Source organism: Schistocerca cancellata, chromosome 2, assembly GCF_023864275.1.
Source record: "Schistocerca cancellata isolate TAMUIC-IGC-003103 chromosome 2, iqSchCanc2.1, whole genome shotgun sequence".
Taxonomy (NCBI): domain Eukaryota; kingdom Metazoa; phylum Arthropoda; class Insecta; order Orthoptera; family Acrididae; genus Schistocerca; species Schistocerca cancellata.
The window spans coordinates 859235511-859256440 of NC_064627.1; the positions used below are offsets into that span (position 1 = coordinate 859235511).

Sequence of the window (20930 nt, forward strand, 5' to 3'; positions counted from 1 at the left end):
CCAGATTTAAATGTTTCCTTGTAAATGTAAGATTTCCTATTTATTAACAGTATGTTCTAAACTATTTTTTCGAAGTTTCTCCATTGTGTTTTCCAAATCATTGGCTATGGTTATATGTTAATCGTTACAATATTCCTTTGTAGTGACAAATTATCCACCATTTGAGCACATGTAGTAACATGTCTTTTACAGACCTCAATGTGCGTCCAGTCTGATAAACAATAATCTATGGATTATTTTCACTACAATTATCAGAATACATTCATTCTATTTTCAGATTAATCTGCATATTTGAAGAAACTACAGTTAGTAACACTCATCAGTAACATAATTATCATAATCTGATTGCTCAGGTTTTCTTGATGTGATTGATTAATAGCGTGCTTCAGCCATCTTCTTCAGCTACTGTAGTTCTTACGGTTACATGTACTCACTGGCTGGACTTCAACTGTTGTGGGTCTGGTGCTACCATTTGTAGCTGAGTATGATTCCTGATACCAACTTTGCCCCTTTCATGCTCTTTAGTTTTTCACTGTAATATTCTGTGAAATGCAAATTCTCTCAGCATCTTCCAACTCTGGTGAATCTGATTGTCAGTGAGATTTTTATAGATTGAGTGTCAGACTTCAATCATTATTTAAATTGAAACCACCGTCCCTATTTATTAAGTTTTCTGGCATCTTTATTCTGATAAACTGCTTAATTATGGTGCTCCAGAAACTTGGACAGTTGTATCACAGTACTGGTCTTGTCATATGTAATTTCGTTTTTATATCATAGCCAGTGCTCCGTGACAGATGACTTGCTTCATTTTTTAGTGGAGTGTGTCACTAATGTTCCTCACATATCTCCTTGGCTGTTCTGATTGCCTGTCCCATGCCGTGCCATATCAGAGCAGTCAAAGAGAGATGTGGAGAACATCAGTGACAAACCTGATTAAAACAGCCAAGCAAATCAGTTGTATTTTGGGACTAACTTATGGCACTGTCTAGTTCCAGAAGAGAGAAACAAAATGATTTTTTAGTTTTTCGAAGGTCTTTCATTGCAAAGATGAACAAAAATTATAAAATTAAAATAACTTCCAGTGGTCATAGGCTCCTTTCTCTACTGTAGTACACCACATACAGTATCACAGAAAAGAAGCTGGTGACCACTTGAGTTATTTTTACTGTTACATTTTTGTTCATTTTTGGAATCAAAGACCTCTACAAACAGTGCAACATGTTACCCCAAAGTTTAAACACAGCAAATACAAGTGAAATTCATTCACACAAATGCTCTTGATCTGGGAGATTTAAACCTACAAAACACATAGTGGACATAAAATAAATTGTGACTGGTAATTAAACTTGTTGCTTCAGTAGATGTCAGTAACAGTCACGTAAAGCCTAACCTAAAGTGTTGGCATTTAGAGAGACTAGTGTGTTCTGGTTTGATTACTTCATAACATATAAAGGAACTTGAGACCCGTCATACTTCTCTCAGTTTGCATTATGACATAATGTAGGCTGGTATGTATTCCAGTGATACTGATGTGAGTCAGCAAAATCTTTGAAATAACATTGTCCATTAAAGCACAGCCACCCATTGAACCCTCTCTAAACCATATTTCAAATTCAAGTAGTAGTAATACCACCTGTATTCTAAATAAGATACCAATGTGAATGTAACATATTTGGTCACCACTTTATATTCCATGCAGATCTCATTTTTTAATCAAATGAAAAAGATAACAATCTTGTAAACTGGCTTTTGATATTCAGCCACCTACACCCCTCTTAATCAGATTATCAAATTCTGTCATCCAGGAAGAATTTTCTAGTTATGAGCCATAGGTAGTCTTACAGCCAAAATAAAGGCTCCTCATCATCTTGGTGAGACAACTAGCAAAAATTATGAGTACCTTTGCCCATCCAAAAGGTCACTTAAAATAGTGGAAACTAATAACACATCATTTATTGATCAACACAGTATTGATTGAGAACTAAACTGTAATCTTATAGCTACCCTATCTTCATAGATTTAGGACTTTAAGAGACTAAATGACTATTACACGTATCACAGACTCTGTTACAGGCAAACTTATTACAAACTCTGTTACAGGCAAACTCAGATTCATGGCAGAGAAGTATCATTTGTATCAAATAATGTTGGACTTAAATCCAGTTGATTTTCTTAATTAATTAGTTTATTTATTTATTTATTTTTTAATTTACTAGTGCAGGTTGTGAATGAAATGAGCACAGCCATACTACTGTATTGCATTTGCTGTAGATATGTATATACAACACTGAGAAGTAAAGCAGGTTTTTGAAATAACAACATTTGAGTGAGGATGTAGGTGTCTGTGATTGTCAATTTTAAAAAGAATTATATCAGTGTGGAGTAAAGTTAGAGATTAAAGTGTGTTCTTCGGTTTCTATATGTTACATACTGGATTCTGTGGAATACCTGGACTACAATGAATATATTGTGAGGGAGGAAGAGGTAGACATCCCAAGAATGAGGGCTCTAATGGAGAGATACCCATTTGCAAAGTACAGGGTTATTACAAATGATTGAAGCGATTTCACAGCTCTACAATAACTTTATTATTTGAGATATTTTCAAAATGCTTTGCACACACATACAAAAGCTCAAAAAGTTTTTTTAGGCATTCACAAATGTTCGATATGTGCCCCTTTAGTGATTCGGCAGACATCAAGCCGATAATCAAGTTCCTCCCGCACTCGGCGCAGCATGTCCGCATCAATGAGTTCGAAAGCATCGTTGATGCGAGCTCGCAGTTCTGGCACGTTTCTTGGTAGAGGAGGTTTAAACACTGAATCTTTCACATAACCCCACAGAAAGAAATCGCATGGGGTTAAGTCGGGAGAGCGTGGAGGCCATGACATGAATTGCTGATCATGATCTCCACCACGACCGATCCATCAGTTTTCCAATCTCCTGTTTAAGAAATGCCAAACATCATGATGGAAGTGCGGTGGAGCACCATCCTGTTGAAAGATGAGGTCGGCGCTGTCGGTCTCCAGTTGTGGCATGAGCCAATTTTCCGCGGGCTACGCGTGAAACTTGTCCGCACGCGTTCAACCGTTTCTTCGCTCACTGCAGGCCGACCCGTTGATTTCCCGTTACAGAGGCATCCAGAAGCTTTAAACTGCGCATACCATCGCCGAATGGAGTTAGCAGTTGGTGGATCTTTGTTGAACTTCATCCTGAAGTGTCGTTGCACTGTTATGACTGACTGATGTGAGTGCATTTCAAGCACGACATATGCTTTCTCGGCTCCTGTCGCCATATTATCTCACTGCGCTCTCGAGCACTCTGACGGTAGAAACCTGAAGTCCGGCTTCAGCCGAACAAAACTTTATGAGTTTTTCTACGTATCTGTAGTGTGTCGTGACCATATGTCAATGAAAGGAGCTACAGTGAATTTATGAAATCACTTCAATCATTTATAATAGCCCTGTATAGTGACAGTGATTTCAAAGAGCAGTTTGAGTTTCATAAGGAATATTTTGAGTCTGTACTTGGTATGCTGGAGTCGTTACTGCAGCGTAATTCTTTGTCTCCTAGGCTGCAGTGAATCTTCCACATTGTTACTTATCAAATCGTAGCAGGGGATCTCATTAACAGCTGTCGTACTACTGCTGTAAGAACTTTTAACAATGTGATAAACAGCTTAATTGTTTAAAAGCCACTGTATGTGTCAATGCCACAGAACCAAGGGCATATATCGAGGAGCAAAGGGAAATTCTATTAAATTGGTGGATTCCTGAATGTCATAGGTGCCATAGATTGTGTACATACTTTGTCCTTCTGGGGCACAAACAAAACCATACAGAAATTGGAAGAATATATTTTCTATCAGTACACAGATGTGAAGATTTTCAACATTGTTAATCTGTTGGCTGGGTTCCATGTTTGATGCACACATTTGAGACAATAGTAGAGTTGCTGCAGGATTTGAAAATGGACATTGTGATGGGTTGCTTGTTGGAGTTAGTAGATGTGCCCTCTCCAAACATCTTATGACTTCGTGTTTTGACCCCATTTAGGAGCCGAAGGCCACTACCATAGAGCCCATATTGCTACCAGATGGATAATAGTGCATACATGCAGTGTTTGGAATAAATGTTTCTGAATTCATGCTAAAACAATGCAGCATAAACAAAACAAATGTGAGAATGCTATTGTAGCTGGTACACTTCTGCAAAACTTTAGAGTAGAATTTGAAGATGCTTCACTGTGAGCTTATGGAGGTGAATGACATGGTCCAATATGCATTTCAGCCAAAAGCAGAAGCTGCAGGCCAAGTTTTCAGAAAGTCTATTATATTTAATTATTTTAATTAAAATTGTACATAAATGCTGGTAAAATAACAAGTTACTGTAAAGACTTTTCCTGCTTAACCCTCAAGCGGGTGTGCCTATGTATAAACTGCGCCAAACACAAATAACATTGTCTTGTACCATGGCATTGTTGTTTCACAATTGTGATTCCATCTCTATTCCTTCATTATTGCTTCAGCTAACACAGTGATAAATTGTGTTGTCATATGTCCAAGTGAGCATCAGTAATCTCTGTATACAAAAGACAATGCCCTGACTGACTGACTGACTGACTGACTGACTCATCACCACCCAGCCCAAACCACTTATGACATAACTTTGAAATTTGAAGAAGGTGTAAACCTTATACTGTAGGTGTCATTTACGAAGGGATTTTTTGGAATTCCAACCCTAAGGGGGTGAATTAGGGGATGAAGGTTTTTTTTTAAAAAAATGTCACTGTTAAGACAATTTTGAAGCTACACCTACAAAAATTGGTATTTGGTTTCTCAGTCAGGAGTAAATAAATATGTGTTTCAGCATTTTTGGAAATTTAACCCTATGGGATGAAATAGTGGGTGAAACCTTCCCCCCCCCCCCCCCCCCCCCCCCCAAAAAATATATCATTATTAAAGAACTGCTGAAGTATTTTTAAAGCTACATCTATGAACATGAACATGGGTATTTGACTTCTCAGTTACAAATTAAAAAATTTGTGTTTCAGTGTGTTTGGAAATTGAACCCCTAAAGGGGTTAAATAGGAGATGAAATGTTTTATGGAAATATTTTGTTGCACAAGCATTTTTAAAGCTAAACCTTTGGAAATTGGTGTGTGGCTTCTTGATTACAGATAAAAAAAAATGCATGTTTCACTGTTTTTGGAAATTCAACACCTAAGGGGGTGAAATAGGGTCAGACTAATTCATTGACTCATCATCGCCTAGCCCATATCACTAAGAATAGAAACTTGAAGTTCGATTACAAGCTGCTTGTGAGTTATGGTGTCAAAAGTCTTCTGGAAATCTAGAAATATAGAATCAATTTGAAATCCCTGGTCAGTCGCACGTAACACTTTGTGTGAGTAAAGAGTGTGTTGCGTTTCACAAGAATGATATTTTGTAAATCCATGTTAACTGTGTGTTAATAGACCTTTCTTTTCGAGGTAATGTTCAAACATAATATATGTGACAAAATCCTGTTGCGTATCAACATTAATGATATGAGCCTGTAATCTAGTGGGTTACTCATATTGCCTTTCTCAAATATTGGTGTGACCTGTGCAACTTTCCAGTCATTAGGTATGGATATTTCGTCAAGCAAGTGGTTGTATGTGATTGTTAACTATGTAGCTATTGCATCAGAATACTGAAAGGAACATAATCGGTATACAATCTTCACCAGAAGACGTGCTTTTATTACGCGATTTAAGTTGCTTCCGTGCTCTGATGATATCAACTCCTAAGTTACTGATGGGGGCAGCTGTTCTCGATTCTGGAATATATGTGTCTTCTTTGGTGAAGGAATTTCAGACAGCTGTGCCTAGTAACTTACACTTTACTTCTTTGAATGTTTCTTAATCCTTAACTTATCTTTGGCCACCTCCATGTTACTGTTAGCTTGTATGTCAGACTGCAAATAAATCCTACATAGAGCCAGTTAAATTAACACATCACCCACTACTAATGGACGGCAGTAGCTGTAGATGGCGGGTTTAAGGATTGGACGATAGCTTCATCCATTAATATCACATTTCTTTTTCATAATACGCTGACCATTAATAGAATAGCATTTAGCTTCTTTGAATTTTAATAATCCTTTCTAGTATAAGTCACATTAATATAATGTTATTGTCAAAACATGAATTGATAACATCGATCGACGATCCTTGTCTTGTGAAAGGCAATGAAATGCACATGCCAGCAGTGTACAGAAATGGCTTGCTTCTTTAGTAAAGAGTTGTTACTACTTTAGTTACAACTGAAAAAGTAAATAGAAAATTGAGCTCTGCAACAGTTAATAAAAGAGTATATTACTACAGAATTAATTTTTTTTTTGTCTTCGCCCCCCACACCCCACCCTTTAAGTAGCTTGTGTTGTTCCTCAGTGTTCAAGCTACCCCCATACCAAATTTCATTGAAATTGATTCAGCAGTTTAGTTGTGAAAAGGTGACAGACAAACACATTTGAATTTTTGTGTGATTGCTGGATGATAAACCACTTTATGAGACACCTCATAATAACATTCTTTTTTCACATTGTTTCGGCTTCCTCACTGATGTGATGCACAAGTGCCAGTCTTGGCCATTGCATGAGGATCATGCTTCAGAACAGGATTTCTGTGCGTAGCATAGTGGCAGGCATAATCTTATTCTACACATTCACAGAAGCAACAAACAGTTTGCATGTCTATGTATGTTGCACTTGGGTGGACGTGTAGTATAATATCCACAATTTCATCAAACATGACTTGTCTAGTAGTCCACTGTAGCATTGCGATAACAATACGTGGCAAATTATATCAGTTTTATGTTACTGAAATTATCTGAAAAGATAGTTTATTTTAAACTTTAGTAGATTCAATTCCCAATCTTTACAGTCATTGTAATGTATATATTTTTTCCCTCAATGAGTGATAACCTCTTCTCCTATCGTATTATACATTTCACCTGGACCACACCTTTCTGTGATTGATTTCTTTAATGCAACAAGCATATGAAAGATATGTTTTACTAATTTCTGCCCTCTGGGGTAGACAGCAATTGTTGTTGTTGTTGTTGTGGTCTTCAGTCCTGAGACTGGTTTGATGCAGCTCTCCATGCTACTCTATCCTGTGCAAGCCTCTTCATCTCCCAGTACCTACCGGAACCTACATCCTTCTGAATCTGCTTAGTGTATTGATCTCTTGGTCTCCCTCTACGATTTTTACCCTCCACGCTGCCCTCCAATGCTAAATTTGTGATCCCTTGATGCCTCAAAACATGTCCTACCAACCGATCCCTTCTTCTAGTCAAGTAGTGCCACAAACTTCTCTTCTCCCCAATCCTATTCAATACCTCCTCATTAGTTACGTGATCTACCCACCTAATCTTCAGCATTCTTCTGTAGCACCACATTTCGAAAGCTTCTATTCTCTTCTTGTCCAAACTGGTTATCGTCCATGTTTCACTTCCATACATGGCTACACTCCATACAAATACTTTCAGAAACGACTTCCTGGCACTTAAATCTATACTCGATGTTAACAAATTTCTCTTCTTCAGAAACGCTTTCCTTGCCATTGCCAGTCTACATTTTATATCCTCTCTACTTCGACCATCATCAGTTATTTTACTCCCTAAATAGCAAAACTCCTTTACTACTTTAAGTGTCTCATTTCCTAATCTAATCCCCTCAGCATCACCCGATTTAATTTGACTACATTCCATTATCCTCGTTTTGCTTTTGTTGATGTTCATCTTATATCCTCCCTTCAAGACACCATCCATTCCGTTCAACTGCTCTTCCAAGTCCTTTGCTGTCTCTGACAGAATTACAATGTCATCGGCGAACCTCAAAGTTTTTACTTCTTCTCCATGAATTTTAATACCTACTCCGAATTTTTCTTTTGTTTCCTTTACTGCTTGCTCAATATACAGATCGAATAACATCGGGGAGAGGCTACAACCCTGTCTCACTCCTTTCCCAACCACTGCTTCCCTTTCATGCCCCTCGACTCTTATAACTGCCATCTGGTTTCTGTACAAATTGTAAATAGCCTTTCGCTCCCTGTATTTTACCCCTGCCACCTTCAGAATTTGAAAGAGAGTATTCCAGTTAACGTTGTCAAAAGCTTTCTCTAAGTCTACAAATGCTAGAAACGTAGGTTTGCCTTTTCTTAATCTTTCTTCTAAGATAAGTCTTAAGGTTAGTATTGCCCCACGTGTTCCAATATTTCTACGGAATCCAAACTGATCTTCCCCGAGGTCCGCTTCTACCAGTTTTTCCATTCGTCTCTAAAGAATTCGCGTTAGTATTTTGCAGCTGTGACTTATTAAACTGATAGTTCGGTAATTTTCACATCTGTCAACACCTGCTTTCTTTGGGATTGGAATTATTATATTCTTCTTGAAGTCTGTGGGTATTTCGCCTGTCTCATACATCTTCCTCACCAGATGGTAGAGTTTTGTCATGACTGGCTCTCCCAAGGCCATCAGTAGTTCTAATGGAATGTTGTCTACTCCCGGGGCCTTGTTTCGACTCAGGTCTTTCAGTGCTCTGTCAAACTCTTCACGCAGTATCTTATCTCCCATTTCATCTTCATGTACATCCTCTTCCATTTCCATAATATTGTCCTCAAGTACATCGCCCTTGTATAAATCCTCTATATACTCCTTCCACCTTTCTGCCTTCCCTTCTTTGCTTAGAACTGGGTTGCCATCTGAGCTCTTGATGTTCATACAAGTGGTTCTCTTCTCTCCAAAGGTCTCTTTAATTTTCCTATAGGCAGTATCTATCTTACCCCTAGTGAGACAAGCCTCTACATCCTTACATTTGTTCTCTAGCCATCCCTGCTTAGCCATTTTGCACTTCCTGTCGATCTCATTTTTGAGATGTTTGTATTCCTTTTTGCCTGCTTCATTTACTGCATTTTTATATTTTCTCCATTCATCAATTAAATTCAATATTTCTTCTGTTACCCAAGGGTTTCTATTAGCCCTCGTCTTTTTACCTACTTGACCTTCTGCTGCCTTCACTACTTCATCCCTCAGAGCTACCCATTCTTCTTCTACTGTATTTCTTTCCCCCATTTCTGTCAATTGTTCCCTTATGTTCTCCCTGAAACTCTCTACAACCTCTGGTTCTTTCAGTTTATCCAGGTCCCATCTCCTTAAATTCCCACCTTTTTGCAGTTTCTTCAGTTTCAATCTGCAGTTCATAACCAATAGATTGTGGTCAGAATCCACATCTGCCCCTGGAAATGTCTTACAATTTAAAACCTGGTTCCTAAATATCTGTCTTACCATTATATAATCTATCTGATACCTTTTAGTATCTCCAGGATTCTTCCAGGTATACAACCTTCTTTTATGATTCTTGAACCAAGTGTTAGCTATGATTAAGTTATGCTCTGTGCAAAATTCTACAAGGCGGCTTCCTCTTTCATTTCTTTCCCCCAATCCATATTCACCTACTATGTTTCCTTCTCTCCCTTTTCCTACTGACGAATTCCAGTCACCCATGACAGCAATTACAGCCCTAATATGTGAAGTTATTTTCAATTTTGGAAAGTTCAGGATGGAACAACAATAATATGGAAAGGATGAATGTTCACCTCATTGAGGTGGTGTTGAGTCCCAAAGATGCGCAATGAAAAAGAATGCTGAAATATTTAAGCTTTTAGGCACAGTCGTTCTGCTGAAGTAGAAAATACACACATTCACACAGACATGACAGACACCCATGATAACTGTCTCCAAGCTCTGAGGCCTGACCGTGACTGTGTCTGACGTCGCGTGCAGCAGTCTAACTGTGGAGAGTGGTGAGGATATGGAAGAGGCTTGTGTTGAGGATGGAGAGAGGTAGCAGTGTCTGTGTGGAGGAATATGCTGCCTGTGGGAGCATGCAGGGATGTGTTCGGGATGGGATAGGGCTGCTAGGTGCAGGATTGGGTAACAGTGTCACTGGTTGGGGTGGGGGGGGGGGGGGGGGGGGAGTGGAAAGAAGAGGAGAGAAATAGAGAAGGGGAAAGGACTATGTAGGTGTTGCTGCTGGTCAAGAACACATGTGTAGTCATTTTGTGGGAGCAAGTAAGGGGATAAAGAGGTGGAAGACAGGGTCTAATGGAGTTGGAGACCAAGGATGTTCTGGGAACGGAGCATATGTTGTGCAACCATGTCCGTGGACACTCCCACAGATAGCACTAGCATTCCCCTACCCCTATTGTAGTATCCCTTTGGCTGTCCACCCCCATCTCTCTCTCTCTCTCTCTCTCTCTCTCTCTCTCTCTCTCTCTCTCTCTCTCTCTGTGTGTGTGTGTGTGTGTGTGTGTGTGTGTGTGTGTGTGTTTTCTACTTCAGGAGGTGGATTTTTTCTGGAAGTTAAATATTTCAGCATTCCTTCTCATTGCCCCTGTCTGCAATTCAGTGCCCCATCTATGTGGTGAGTAGCAATTGCAAGTTTTTCCATACCGTTATTTTTAACTTTTGTTGTCCCGTTATCCTCAGTTACGTGTAACATTATGTTGATAACTTCCACGGTAGTTCCATCTATGTAGGGTGTTTGACTATTATAGGCACAAAAAAAATGATTGAGAAGAAGATAATGAAACATGCAAATTATCCTAAGAAACATAGATCCAGAAACCAATGGTTTCCCTTATACAATGTAAGCACAGGATGCAGTCAAGCAATTGTTGTAACACTGTTCATGTATAAGGCTATGTTTATGTTGCAACTTCGCTGCTGGCACGTTGCTGTTGTTTGGTTGAGTATGTGACTTCCATTGGTGTGAAGTGAAGATTGATCTTGGAGCAACCAACCACAGCTCAAGTTTCTGGCCATGCCAGTCACCATGGCTCTGTGTACATGTATTATTTGAAGCTGTTGCCATGGCTCCATACACATTTTCAAATGAATAAATGGCAGCCAGTCACTTCATTTACGAGCATGCTAATGGCAGCCCACAGTTGTATTACAAATTGTATCCTCTGAGAAGACAGACAGACACAAGCAGGTAACAGCAGAGGGTTCAATAAGTCCCATCTGTGCTTGCACAAGTTGGATTCATTTAAATGTAACATGTAGGTAGACCAAGACCAGTGTTGATGCCACAAATTGTGGAGCATGTATTACAACAAGGGGACGCAATGCCAGGCATAAGAACATGGTTTTCCTTCCACCATATGGTGCATATTACATGAGGGATGATTGTATCGGTATCATGCACAAAGTGTGCAAGGCACCTTACTGATTGCCCTCTGCCTATGGATTCTTACACAATGGGGGAATGATTCACAGTTCCTCGTGCATGTGTTATTTACAGACAAAGAATGCTTTACATGAGATGGTATTATGAACGTCTACAATAAACTTTTGGGCTTTTGAGAACCCACATGTATTGCAATGGCAAAGCAGCAGAGATTTTTCATTAACGCTTGGGCAAGTGATCATTGGAGACTTGTTGATAGGGCCACATTTCCTACATGACGAACTTGCTGGTGGTTGTGTGTACCTTCATTTCCTGCAACCCAAACTAATGGGCTATTTGGATGATGGTCCTTTTATTGAAAGGGTGCATATGTGGTGCATGTTTGGTAGTTAACTGACACACTTTCATAGCTGTTGTTATTTAATAGGAATCTTTGACAAGTGTATTAGTCATGGATTCCCAGGTCCCCTGAATTGAACCCGTCGCACTTTAATTAATTAATTTATATATTTTGGAATTATTAAAAGTATTGGTGTATTCCAACCCTGTTGATAAACTCCAGGAACGCATTTTGGATAGTTTCAGTGCATTCAGAACATACCAGCAATTTTTGAACATGTGCGTGCACTGATGAGGAGACATGCTGAAATCTGTCTTAATATGAATAGGGGGTACATGGAACACTTGCTTGTAGTATGTTTGTTCACAAGTGTATACTTGCACTTTGGATCCCCAAGGTCTCTGTTATGGCATGTTAACACTTTGCCGTCCGCACATCTTGTACAAATTTATTCGCTTGGCACCGGCAGCGCTAATTCGGATTACTTGGCTTGTCGCTGGCCACTTGTCACCTTTCCATTGATGACAAGCTTCAAACACATTGACTTTTGCGCACTTTAATTTTCTGGAAATCCTCTATTTCGCCATATCGTTCCACAAACTCTAATTTTCTTTTCAAGTAACTTCTCTGCAAGTTCTACACTGTTATAATAATTATCCATGCAGAGGTGATGCCACTTTCCATCAGAAGGTGTCAGTAGTTCCATCACTGTTTTTGCTGAAGGCTGTCCAGCACCGGAATATAACTTGAATCACACAGCATTCAAATGAGTATGCCATATTTCTTAATTTTCGACACATTGTAAACTTTAAAATTCAACCATCCATGCCACAGTATCATTCCTTCATCAATTGAGATGTTTTGACTTAGATTAAACATTTCTTTAAACTTTTTGGAAAAATAAACAATTACGAATTGCACTTTGACAAGCTGGTCAGCATTATCCGGTTTATTGTTGCTGTCGGAAAAATTTAAAAATGATAATATTTGTCTGAATCGATTGCGGGACATCGTTTTGCGAAATATCGGTGTGTCTGTCAATGGATTCGTTGTCCAATAATCATCGATCCTTGCTTTTTTGACAGTTCTCATAAGGATAGCAAGCCCAAACCATTTTCTAAGTTCAGGCCCCATGCCCAAATTTGGCATTTTTTAAATCCAGTTTCCTTCTGTTCCAGTTTTGACTGTAGTACTTGTTGGATTTGTTGCTAATATATTCAAATAGATCGTTCCCAATATATAATTCTATGATATTCTCAATGCTGTGTGTATGTTTGGACCTGGTGATCCTTCCAATTTATTGTTGGTCCTCGGTAAATCAGTCTCACCACTGTGCACTGTGTTCTTCGTCTGATTGAGCCAAATCAGTTGGCAACTGTAACGTTCGCCGAATTCTTCTTGGATGTATTTCACTATCTTCCTACGGTTGTGCTAAACTTTCATATTGTTGATATCCAATGTCTGTCGTCTGGAACATCAGTCGTCTGGAACATCAGACAGGACGTCTGCGCATTCATCGTAAATAATCCTACTGTCTCTTTTGTCCACCATGATGAAAGGGCACAAGTACTTATAAAAACAAACTTGTTGACATGTGTAACTTATTGTTACCTAAACAAAACAACAACAGAATGCAAAAGATACTAAACTGCTGTTGCCGGCCACTGCGCAGTACTATGCTCACGACACCACTGTGGTGTTGCCGGCCACTGAGCGATACTATGCAGACGACACCACAGTGATGTCGGATCTAACTTGAAAATTATCAGTGTAAAGTGAAGTTGTTCTTTCTTCATTGGCTACAGTAATTAGATAGAAGTCAACACATCACACTCTGTAACTTGTAGACTTCTGTTCTATTAGAACAGCCAATAAAGGAATAGTGATGCTTCTTATAATGTAAAAGCCTGTACATGGTTAATCTGGACAGACGGAAAGAGGGAAAGAAAATGTATTCACCCCTTCCCCTCTTCTCTCCTTCTCTTTACCTGTCAGAAATGGTCATAAAATACTATTTATGTATATCACTGAGGCCTGACTAGACCTAGAATTATAATTTACTTCAAGATCACATGAAGAAAATATGATAATTCTCATATGAACTTGAAAATTTTCTTTAAAATATTAGGGATGTTACTGTTACCTTCTGCACATACAATAATTAGTTGTGTTATTTATGAGGTGTGGCAAGTAAATAACTGGACTGGAGAGGCTACCAGTAAACATGGAGCACGTCGTGGGAGGTTTGAACATGTTCATGTCAGTTGATGCCTCCCCCATCCTGCACTTGATGGGCACAGTTATGTCACTCAGTCTTGCTGTAGCAATTGTCATGTGAAGTACTTGCACCAGTGCCTTGGTGGAAAATGCAAAGTGCTCAGCTAGAATAACAAGTTAACCTCAGGTTTCTTGTGACACTGGGGAAAACTGCTACAGAAGCTCATGCCATTTTAAAGGAAGTGTATGGGTGTGAAAGTTTACCTTGAACACGAGTTTTTCAATGGTTTAAGAGGTTTAAGGGGGGGGGGGGGGGGCGTGAAATGACCGAAGACAGTTGGCACCCTGGATGACCCTCAATATCAAAATTGGATAACAGCATAGAGAAAATTGGTAAATGACCCCTGAAAATTGTTGCCCGAGTGTCCGAACTCATGCTGAAATCTCAGGAATTTACAGTGTATACAGTATATTTTGTATGGCTCATGCAACATGCACAAAGTTTGCACAAAAATGGGGCCAAACCAGCAGCCCACTACACCTTGTCTCAAAAGACATTTTCTGCAAAGTATGGCATCATCACGTTAAACTACCCACTGTATTTTCCCAACCTGGTGCCCTGTGACTTTTTCTTATTTCCGAAGATCAAATCAGCTTTCAAGGGGACAAGACTTGACAGTGTGGAAGTGGTGAAAGCCAAAGTGATGGAGGTTCTCAACAAGCTGATATAAGCAGACTTCAAACACTGCTTTTAAAAACTGGAAAATTCATACGGAGCATTGCAGGGATTGGCAAACTTTCTAATGTGGCTGGGGATCAGTGAAAGGTTTTGTAACAGCAGTCTGGTTATTTAATTGCCTCATCTCATATATTGCCTTTCCTATATTGTAAAAAATTGTGGTTAAAGTTAGAGCTAATAATAACATATGTTGAAAACTAGAACAGCATGTAAGTTTTTTCTTTTACTTACCTGAAGCTGAAAATAAATTAGTGCATTTTTATGGCAGCTTTTTTTAAAGGAAAAGCTAAATTTGGTAATCTTTCTACAATCTCCAGGTACAGTTACATAATTTATTGTTTTCATTCATCATTATTATTCATGTTGTTATTTCAGTTGAGAAAATTTTGAACAAATACGTGGACTTTTGTAATTCATTCTAATTTTGTATAAACTCCTTAGGAAACTGTTTTTCACAGTATGCTGTGGCATTTTTATTCTGTATAAGAAATTCTTTTCAGATTGTTAGCTTTTAAAGAAATTTCTTGTTTTAGAAGATAGTGGAATTTGGGTTCAGTGTACAAAAATTGCCTGATATTCCATAATGAACCAGATCCGGGAATAAACTAGATGAAAGTGGGCTCTGGTTTCATTTAATGAAAAAGTGCAAGGCTTGGAACATGAATGCTTTTTATTTGTCATAACACATACTGACATCATTACAGTTTCAATGCATCACGAGAAGGTTACCTGGTGGAATTGCGGACTGAAACTCTCATAGTGACACTGCCAACACCGGACTTCAGCATGCCATACAATGTGATCTGCTTAGCCTGTACAGTCGTTGCATTGGCTTTTGGCCCACTGCACAATATCACTACGAGAAGGTGAGTACTTGACTGCCATCTAGTATAGTATGTTCTTTCCAAGCAGTACTCTTAGTGCAGTTGATATACGTATATAAGCAACAGTATTTCACATCGAAGAAGATGTAGGGTACTAAAAGCCCTATTGTGGCCAATCTGGTTTAGTTTTCCTGTAACTCTAATTTGGATGATGTCTTGAACAAACCCAGTGCCAATTTCTTCTGAATTTATTCATCAGTCTGCTCTGGTGCCCCCATCTTTAAAGATATTTTTAGTGGAATATTAAGCTCTTAAAGGGACACAGTCGCGAACAGGCTAAAAAAATAGAATTTTTTTATTATTTTTTTTAGTCTTAATCTATGCTCCAATTATTTGGCTACAAAATGCTGTTTGTTTCATACAAATCTGATTATTAGATTCAGAGTTATTAATTTGTCCGTGAAGCATGGTAACTAGAGCCACGTCCATTTTTGCTGTGTCTTGCACAGTCGTCAGCATTGACTATAGTACAACAATCATTTATGTTCCACGGATATAAATACTCTTTATTTGGGTTGCAAGAGAGAATTGTTATTCTGATGTTTGCCAGCCTGTCTGCATTGTCGACTATCGTTTGTCAGTTTCTTCATCCTAGTTGTTTATGTTTTGGTGATACAAATGTAATGATTTTGTGAAACGTTATAACACAATGGGTAGAATAAGGAAGTTTGGATATAAGCCTAAGTTTCGTGGAAATAAATATGTAAAAATAAACCACGAAACTGCTAGTTTTGAACAGAGGGCAGGAAATAATATTGAAAGTGAAGTCAGTGTGAGTGTCAGTGCTTCAAGCAAGAAGCTTCTAGGTGCTGCCAGTTTTCCAAGTGCCTCTCAAATGCGTGACAATGCAATATGTGGTGTAAACAGTGTTTCTGTTGTTACTGACACAAACATTCTGATCTCCATGAGGTTATTACGTGAACTTATTGAAAAACACACAAATTGTAAAAACTGTGGTGGAAACGTTACTTTGCACGAAGATGGGGTGAAAACCAAGGGAATTGTTTGTAATTTAGTTTTGACGTGTTTGGAATGTAGCTGTACTGCCAATACAATGTCATCCCATGTAACAAGAAGCAGATTGTGTGAAAACAATATAAGATTAGTGTATGCACTTAGATCTATTGGAAAACGGTGGAGTGCAGGTGCTGTTCTTTGTGCAGTGATGAACATTCCTCCACCTCCAAGAAAGTTTGATGTTTACAACAAGACTATTGGTGCAGTTGTAGCTGAGGTAAGTGAATCTACAATGTTGAAAGCAGCCAAAGAAGCAGTTAAGTTGAATGATACGAAATCTGACCCAAGGCAAATTTCTGCTGGTTCTGATGGCAGTTGGCAGGAACATGGGCATACATCCCTAAATGGCATTGTGTCAGCAACTTCTTTTGATACTGGGAAGGTTCTGGATATTAAAATTATTACTAAGCTCTGTGACATCTGTAGCAAAAATCCCACTATGCAACAAGTGTGAAAAAAGGACTATGATGGTTCTAGTGGAGGCATGGAAGTGGCTGGTGTTGCTAACATTTTCAAAAGGTCTGTACAGTCAAGAGGTATCCTATTTACAGACTATCTTGGGGATGGGGACAGTAAGGCTTATCAGAAAGTGGTAGAAGATAAACCTTATGGGCCTAGAGTCAAAATTAATAAACTGGAATGTATAGGACATGTACAGAAAAGAATGGGATCACGACTTCTAAAGATATGTAAGGAAAAAAAGTTAGGTGGTGAAGGGGGCCTGACAAAGGCTGAAATAGACAGGATCCAGACTTATTATGGTATGGCCATTAGAAATAACTGCAACAATGTAGAAGCAATGAGGAGAGCCATCTGGGCTATATTCTTTCATAAAATTTCAACAGATGAGGAACCACAACATAACCTTTGCCCATGGGGACCTGACAGCTGGTGCAAATTCAACAACCCAGCTACATCTTCCAGCTATAAGCACAAACATTCAATTTCATAAAAAATCCTACTAGGTGTGAAACCCATTTTCAGATACCTTAGCCAACAAGAGCTCTTGAAAAAGTGTCTCCATGGAAAAACTCATTTGGACAAGGCTACCAAAAACTGTTTTCGTTAGAAAAGAAACACTAAAATTTGGTGTTCATGATGCAGCGATGTGCTTCAATGCTGGTGTGTCAAAGAAGACTGACGTATTAAGACTCTTGGGAACAAAGGATGGTATCAATACTGAAAGGGGACTGAAAAAGATTGACATGGACCGTATCCGTTATGCTGATATTTCTGCAGGAAATGCTACCAAGGAGGCCAGGATAGCCAGAAGATCGAAGAAAAGAAGATACAGATCAAGAAGCTGAACCGCAGTATAGCCCTGGAATGTTTTAAAAGTGTGTCTGTATGACATTGTACATTACTTTCTTGCATGTAAAACTTTAATACCATTTTTCTCAAAAACTATGACAGCTACAGACATCAGACTTACAGTATCTCTTATTAATACAACAATGATTAATTAGATAAAAAAATAGACCAGCAGTGATAAAAAGAACAGATTTACAAGCTCCAAGGTGTTTAGAAAAGTTTTAATTTTTTGTCTTATAGAACAAAAAAATGATTACTCATGAAATATATGAAATATATAAAATACATTAACCATTTTTGTGTGATTTGAGAATGATGTTTCAGCTGTACACTGTAAAAGTTTCAGGTCTTTATCTCCATTAGTTACTTCAGAAAGTGTACCTGAAGTTTGCTTGTTTTAGCATTGATTCCTTATAGGAGTTCCCTCGCGACTGTGTCCCCTTAACTCAGTGTACTACACATTTGCTTCTTTCAAGCTTTGAGGTAGTCAATTTATGACAAATTCAATACTAGAAATTCCTGTATGGAAACAGTAAATAAAAATAGGGAAAGTGTGTAACTGGTTGAGGTGTGGCACATGGAAACACATAACCTCACAGAGATGTTGCTAGCTCTTCAATTACAACTCGTTGTGTAGTTGAACGAGGTATGCTCACACGCAAGCATACAGTCATCCAAATGTACCCACTTGTGGCTATGGTGTTCAGTGATGGACGGGCAGACGGATGGATGGATGGATTTAGAATGCTTTTGGTTGTGGTACTGGTTTATGAGTAGCCACCATTGTTAAAATCAAGAGCAAAGACCATCAACTTAAGCCATACTCGTAAAACAATTCATATACAGTCTCTAGCATAACTATTCATACTGTCATCGTACATTAAGATTGTTAATAAAACAATGGATGGCATAAAGATGGCTGGTTAATCATGGAACACATAAGATAAGCCTGCCGCCCAAAAGCACATTGAAACATCCATGTAATTAAATTGGACTGGAGTCCTGATGCCACACAAAATGTCAGCGGTTTTCTTGCTATTGTTTCTTCGTCACCAAAAATTGAGATAAGCCCCTCAGCAGACACATGGAGCAAAGCATCATACAAATAACTCAATGTTAGAAAATTTGCACTGTGAGTCAGATGCTGCGAACACTGCACTCCAGTGGATCTTCAAGACATAAGAGATAAGCATGCAACATTGAGCAGTGCCCGATACAAATGCAGTTGAAGACCACTTCATTCTTTCTTGTACTGCAAAAGGAAGTGTGCCACGGTCAAATAGTTTGTTTGACTGATGGCAGCTTGTTATTGGCCTGTTCAGCCACTGCCTTTCGCACTCAGCCAACACACTCTTTGTCATCACAACAGCCTGTAGGGAGATGTTAAGGTGAACTGTGGCAAGCTGTTTTTGCTGCTCTGTCAGCTTCCTCATTCCCCTCAACTCCCAGGTTTCCAGCGGCCCAGCAGAAGGTCACCTTTTCTTCTGCCTGTTCAGAAGTGGATAGCGTCCTGAACCATCTTATTTGTTGGAAACAATCGCTTCAGTAGCCTGCAGAGCACTGAGAGAGTCCTTACAGACAAACAGCTTCCCTTCACCAAGACATCTCAAGTATTCTAGTGCCTTCTTGATTGCCCAGAGCTCTGCATTGTAAACCTTGAAGGGACTCAGTAGGCAGATTTTGGTGATAAAATGTGGGAAGATAACAGAATGACAACATTGTCCCCGTGCTTTGATCCATAGGTAAAAACCACTATGTGCTCACAGTACTTTGATAAAATGGTGCTAGAACCCTGTTTAAAAACTAAGGGTAGAGTGGTGAGCTTGTTGCACTCCATCATGTCCAAGTTAAGAGCAAGCCTGCAACCATCCAGCTTGTTTTATTTGCTCCATCTGTATTTAAGAGTTGGTAAGTCTCCTTCGAATTGTTCAGCTCCAATAACATCAACAGGATGGTTGGAGATGCTGAGAGTGTGTACTTAAAACTAGAAGATGAGGGGTAACTCTTGGCCCCGTCTTCTTGCTGTTAGATGTTTCTACATGACACACAGTTAGCTGGAGGAGAGTTGTTGCATTTCCTCTCATTTGTCTATTTATTTGTGAATAACATGGAAATCGCTTCAAGCTGTAAGATCATTCTGAATCTTTGTTGTTTAAAAGCAAACATATTGTAAGATGCAGGAAGAGAAATAGAGGATTCCTTTCCAACACAACTGCTCAAAATTCTGTAGCATTAAAATAATAATAATAAACACTATGTGACTCTTACCTGTGTGGAATTAAATATGTAGAAGTAATTATCACCTCATTTAAAAAATTTAATTCTTATTAGAAGTAGAACTGTCCACACACATATAGTTTAATCACCCTGTCTCCCTCTTTGGCTACAATTCGTCACCCATATACGCTTTTCAAGTACCTCAGATATCACAGATTCCAACAGAGAGAATGTGTTGTTAGTGCTTTCTAGCATATGACTATGTTTTTAATATTTGTGAAGTTACTTAAATAATGATATCTGTTTCTTTTGTCCCTGCTATTCTCTAGGTTGCAAGTTAAGGAAAAAGGAAAGGGAAACAAACTTATTAACTGGATCAAATCACAGCTGAGAAGTAAAAGTGATTCAGAGGGGCAACCTCAACAGACACAGCCTGAGCCAGTAAGATAATGCTGAGTTAAATTCTAGTCAGTTATTTGCATTTTGCTCAGGAAGGTGTTGAAAACCATTAAGCAACCAAAGCTTAATTGCTGTGATAATTAATTATTTTGCAGTATATAATTGAGAAGTATGTCTTCTAAAATAAACTTTGTATAGTAAAGTATTGTTCTGTTTAGTACTGTCATTGATTCAGTCTGTACTTTTTTTTTTTTTTGAATAAATGTTCATTGACAGTATAAAATTCTTCCAGTGTCTGATTCCATTAAATGTGTACACACACACAAAAGTACATGTGCATCGCCGTACAACCACACAAACATATAAGGGATCTTTCAGTTGTAACAAAAGCTTTTGGTTTAATTCATCATGCTGTTTGTTCTCCTGCAAGAACTTGTATGTTCTGGTGGAAGAGCCTTTGGTTTAATGCATCATGCTGTTCACCTGCAAGAACTTGTACGTTGTGGTGGAAGAGTTCTAGCAACTGAAAATTAAACTGTATTTGTAAGATTACTCCAAGGTACCGTAAC

General features: G+C 38.7%; 1 protein-coding gene across 1 annotated transcript in view; it reads left to right on the plus strand.

Annotated features, from left to right (window-relative positions):
* LOC126162794 (GPI transamidase component PIG-T) overlaps nucleotides 1-20570 on the plus strand; it is a 136336-nt gene extending 115766 nt beyond the window's left edge. The window contains exons 9-10 of the mRNA XM_049919514.1: nucleotides 15238-15399; nucleotides 20292-20570. Of these exons, the coding sequence (XP_049775471.1) occupies nucleotides 15238-15399; nucleotides 20292-20412 (283 nt within the window). The 3' untranslated portion in view covers nucleotides 20413-20570. The remainder of the gene's footprint in view (nucleotides 1-15237; nucleotides 15400-20291) is intronic.
* The last annotated feature ends 360 nt before the right edge of the window (nucleotides 20571-20930 follow it).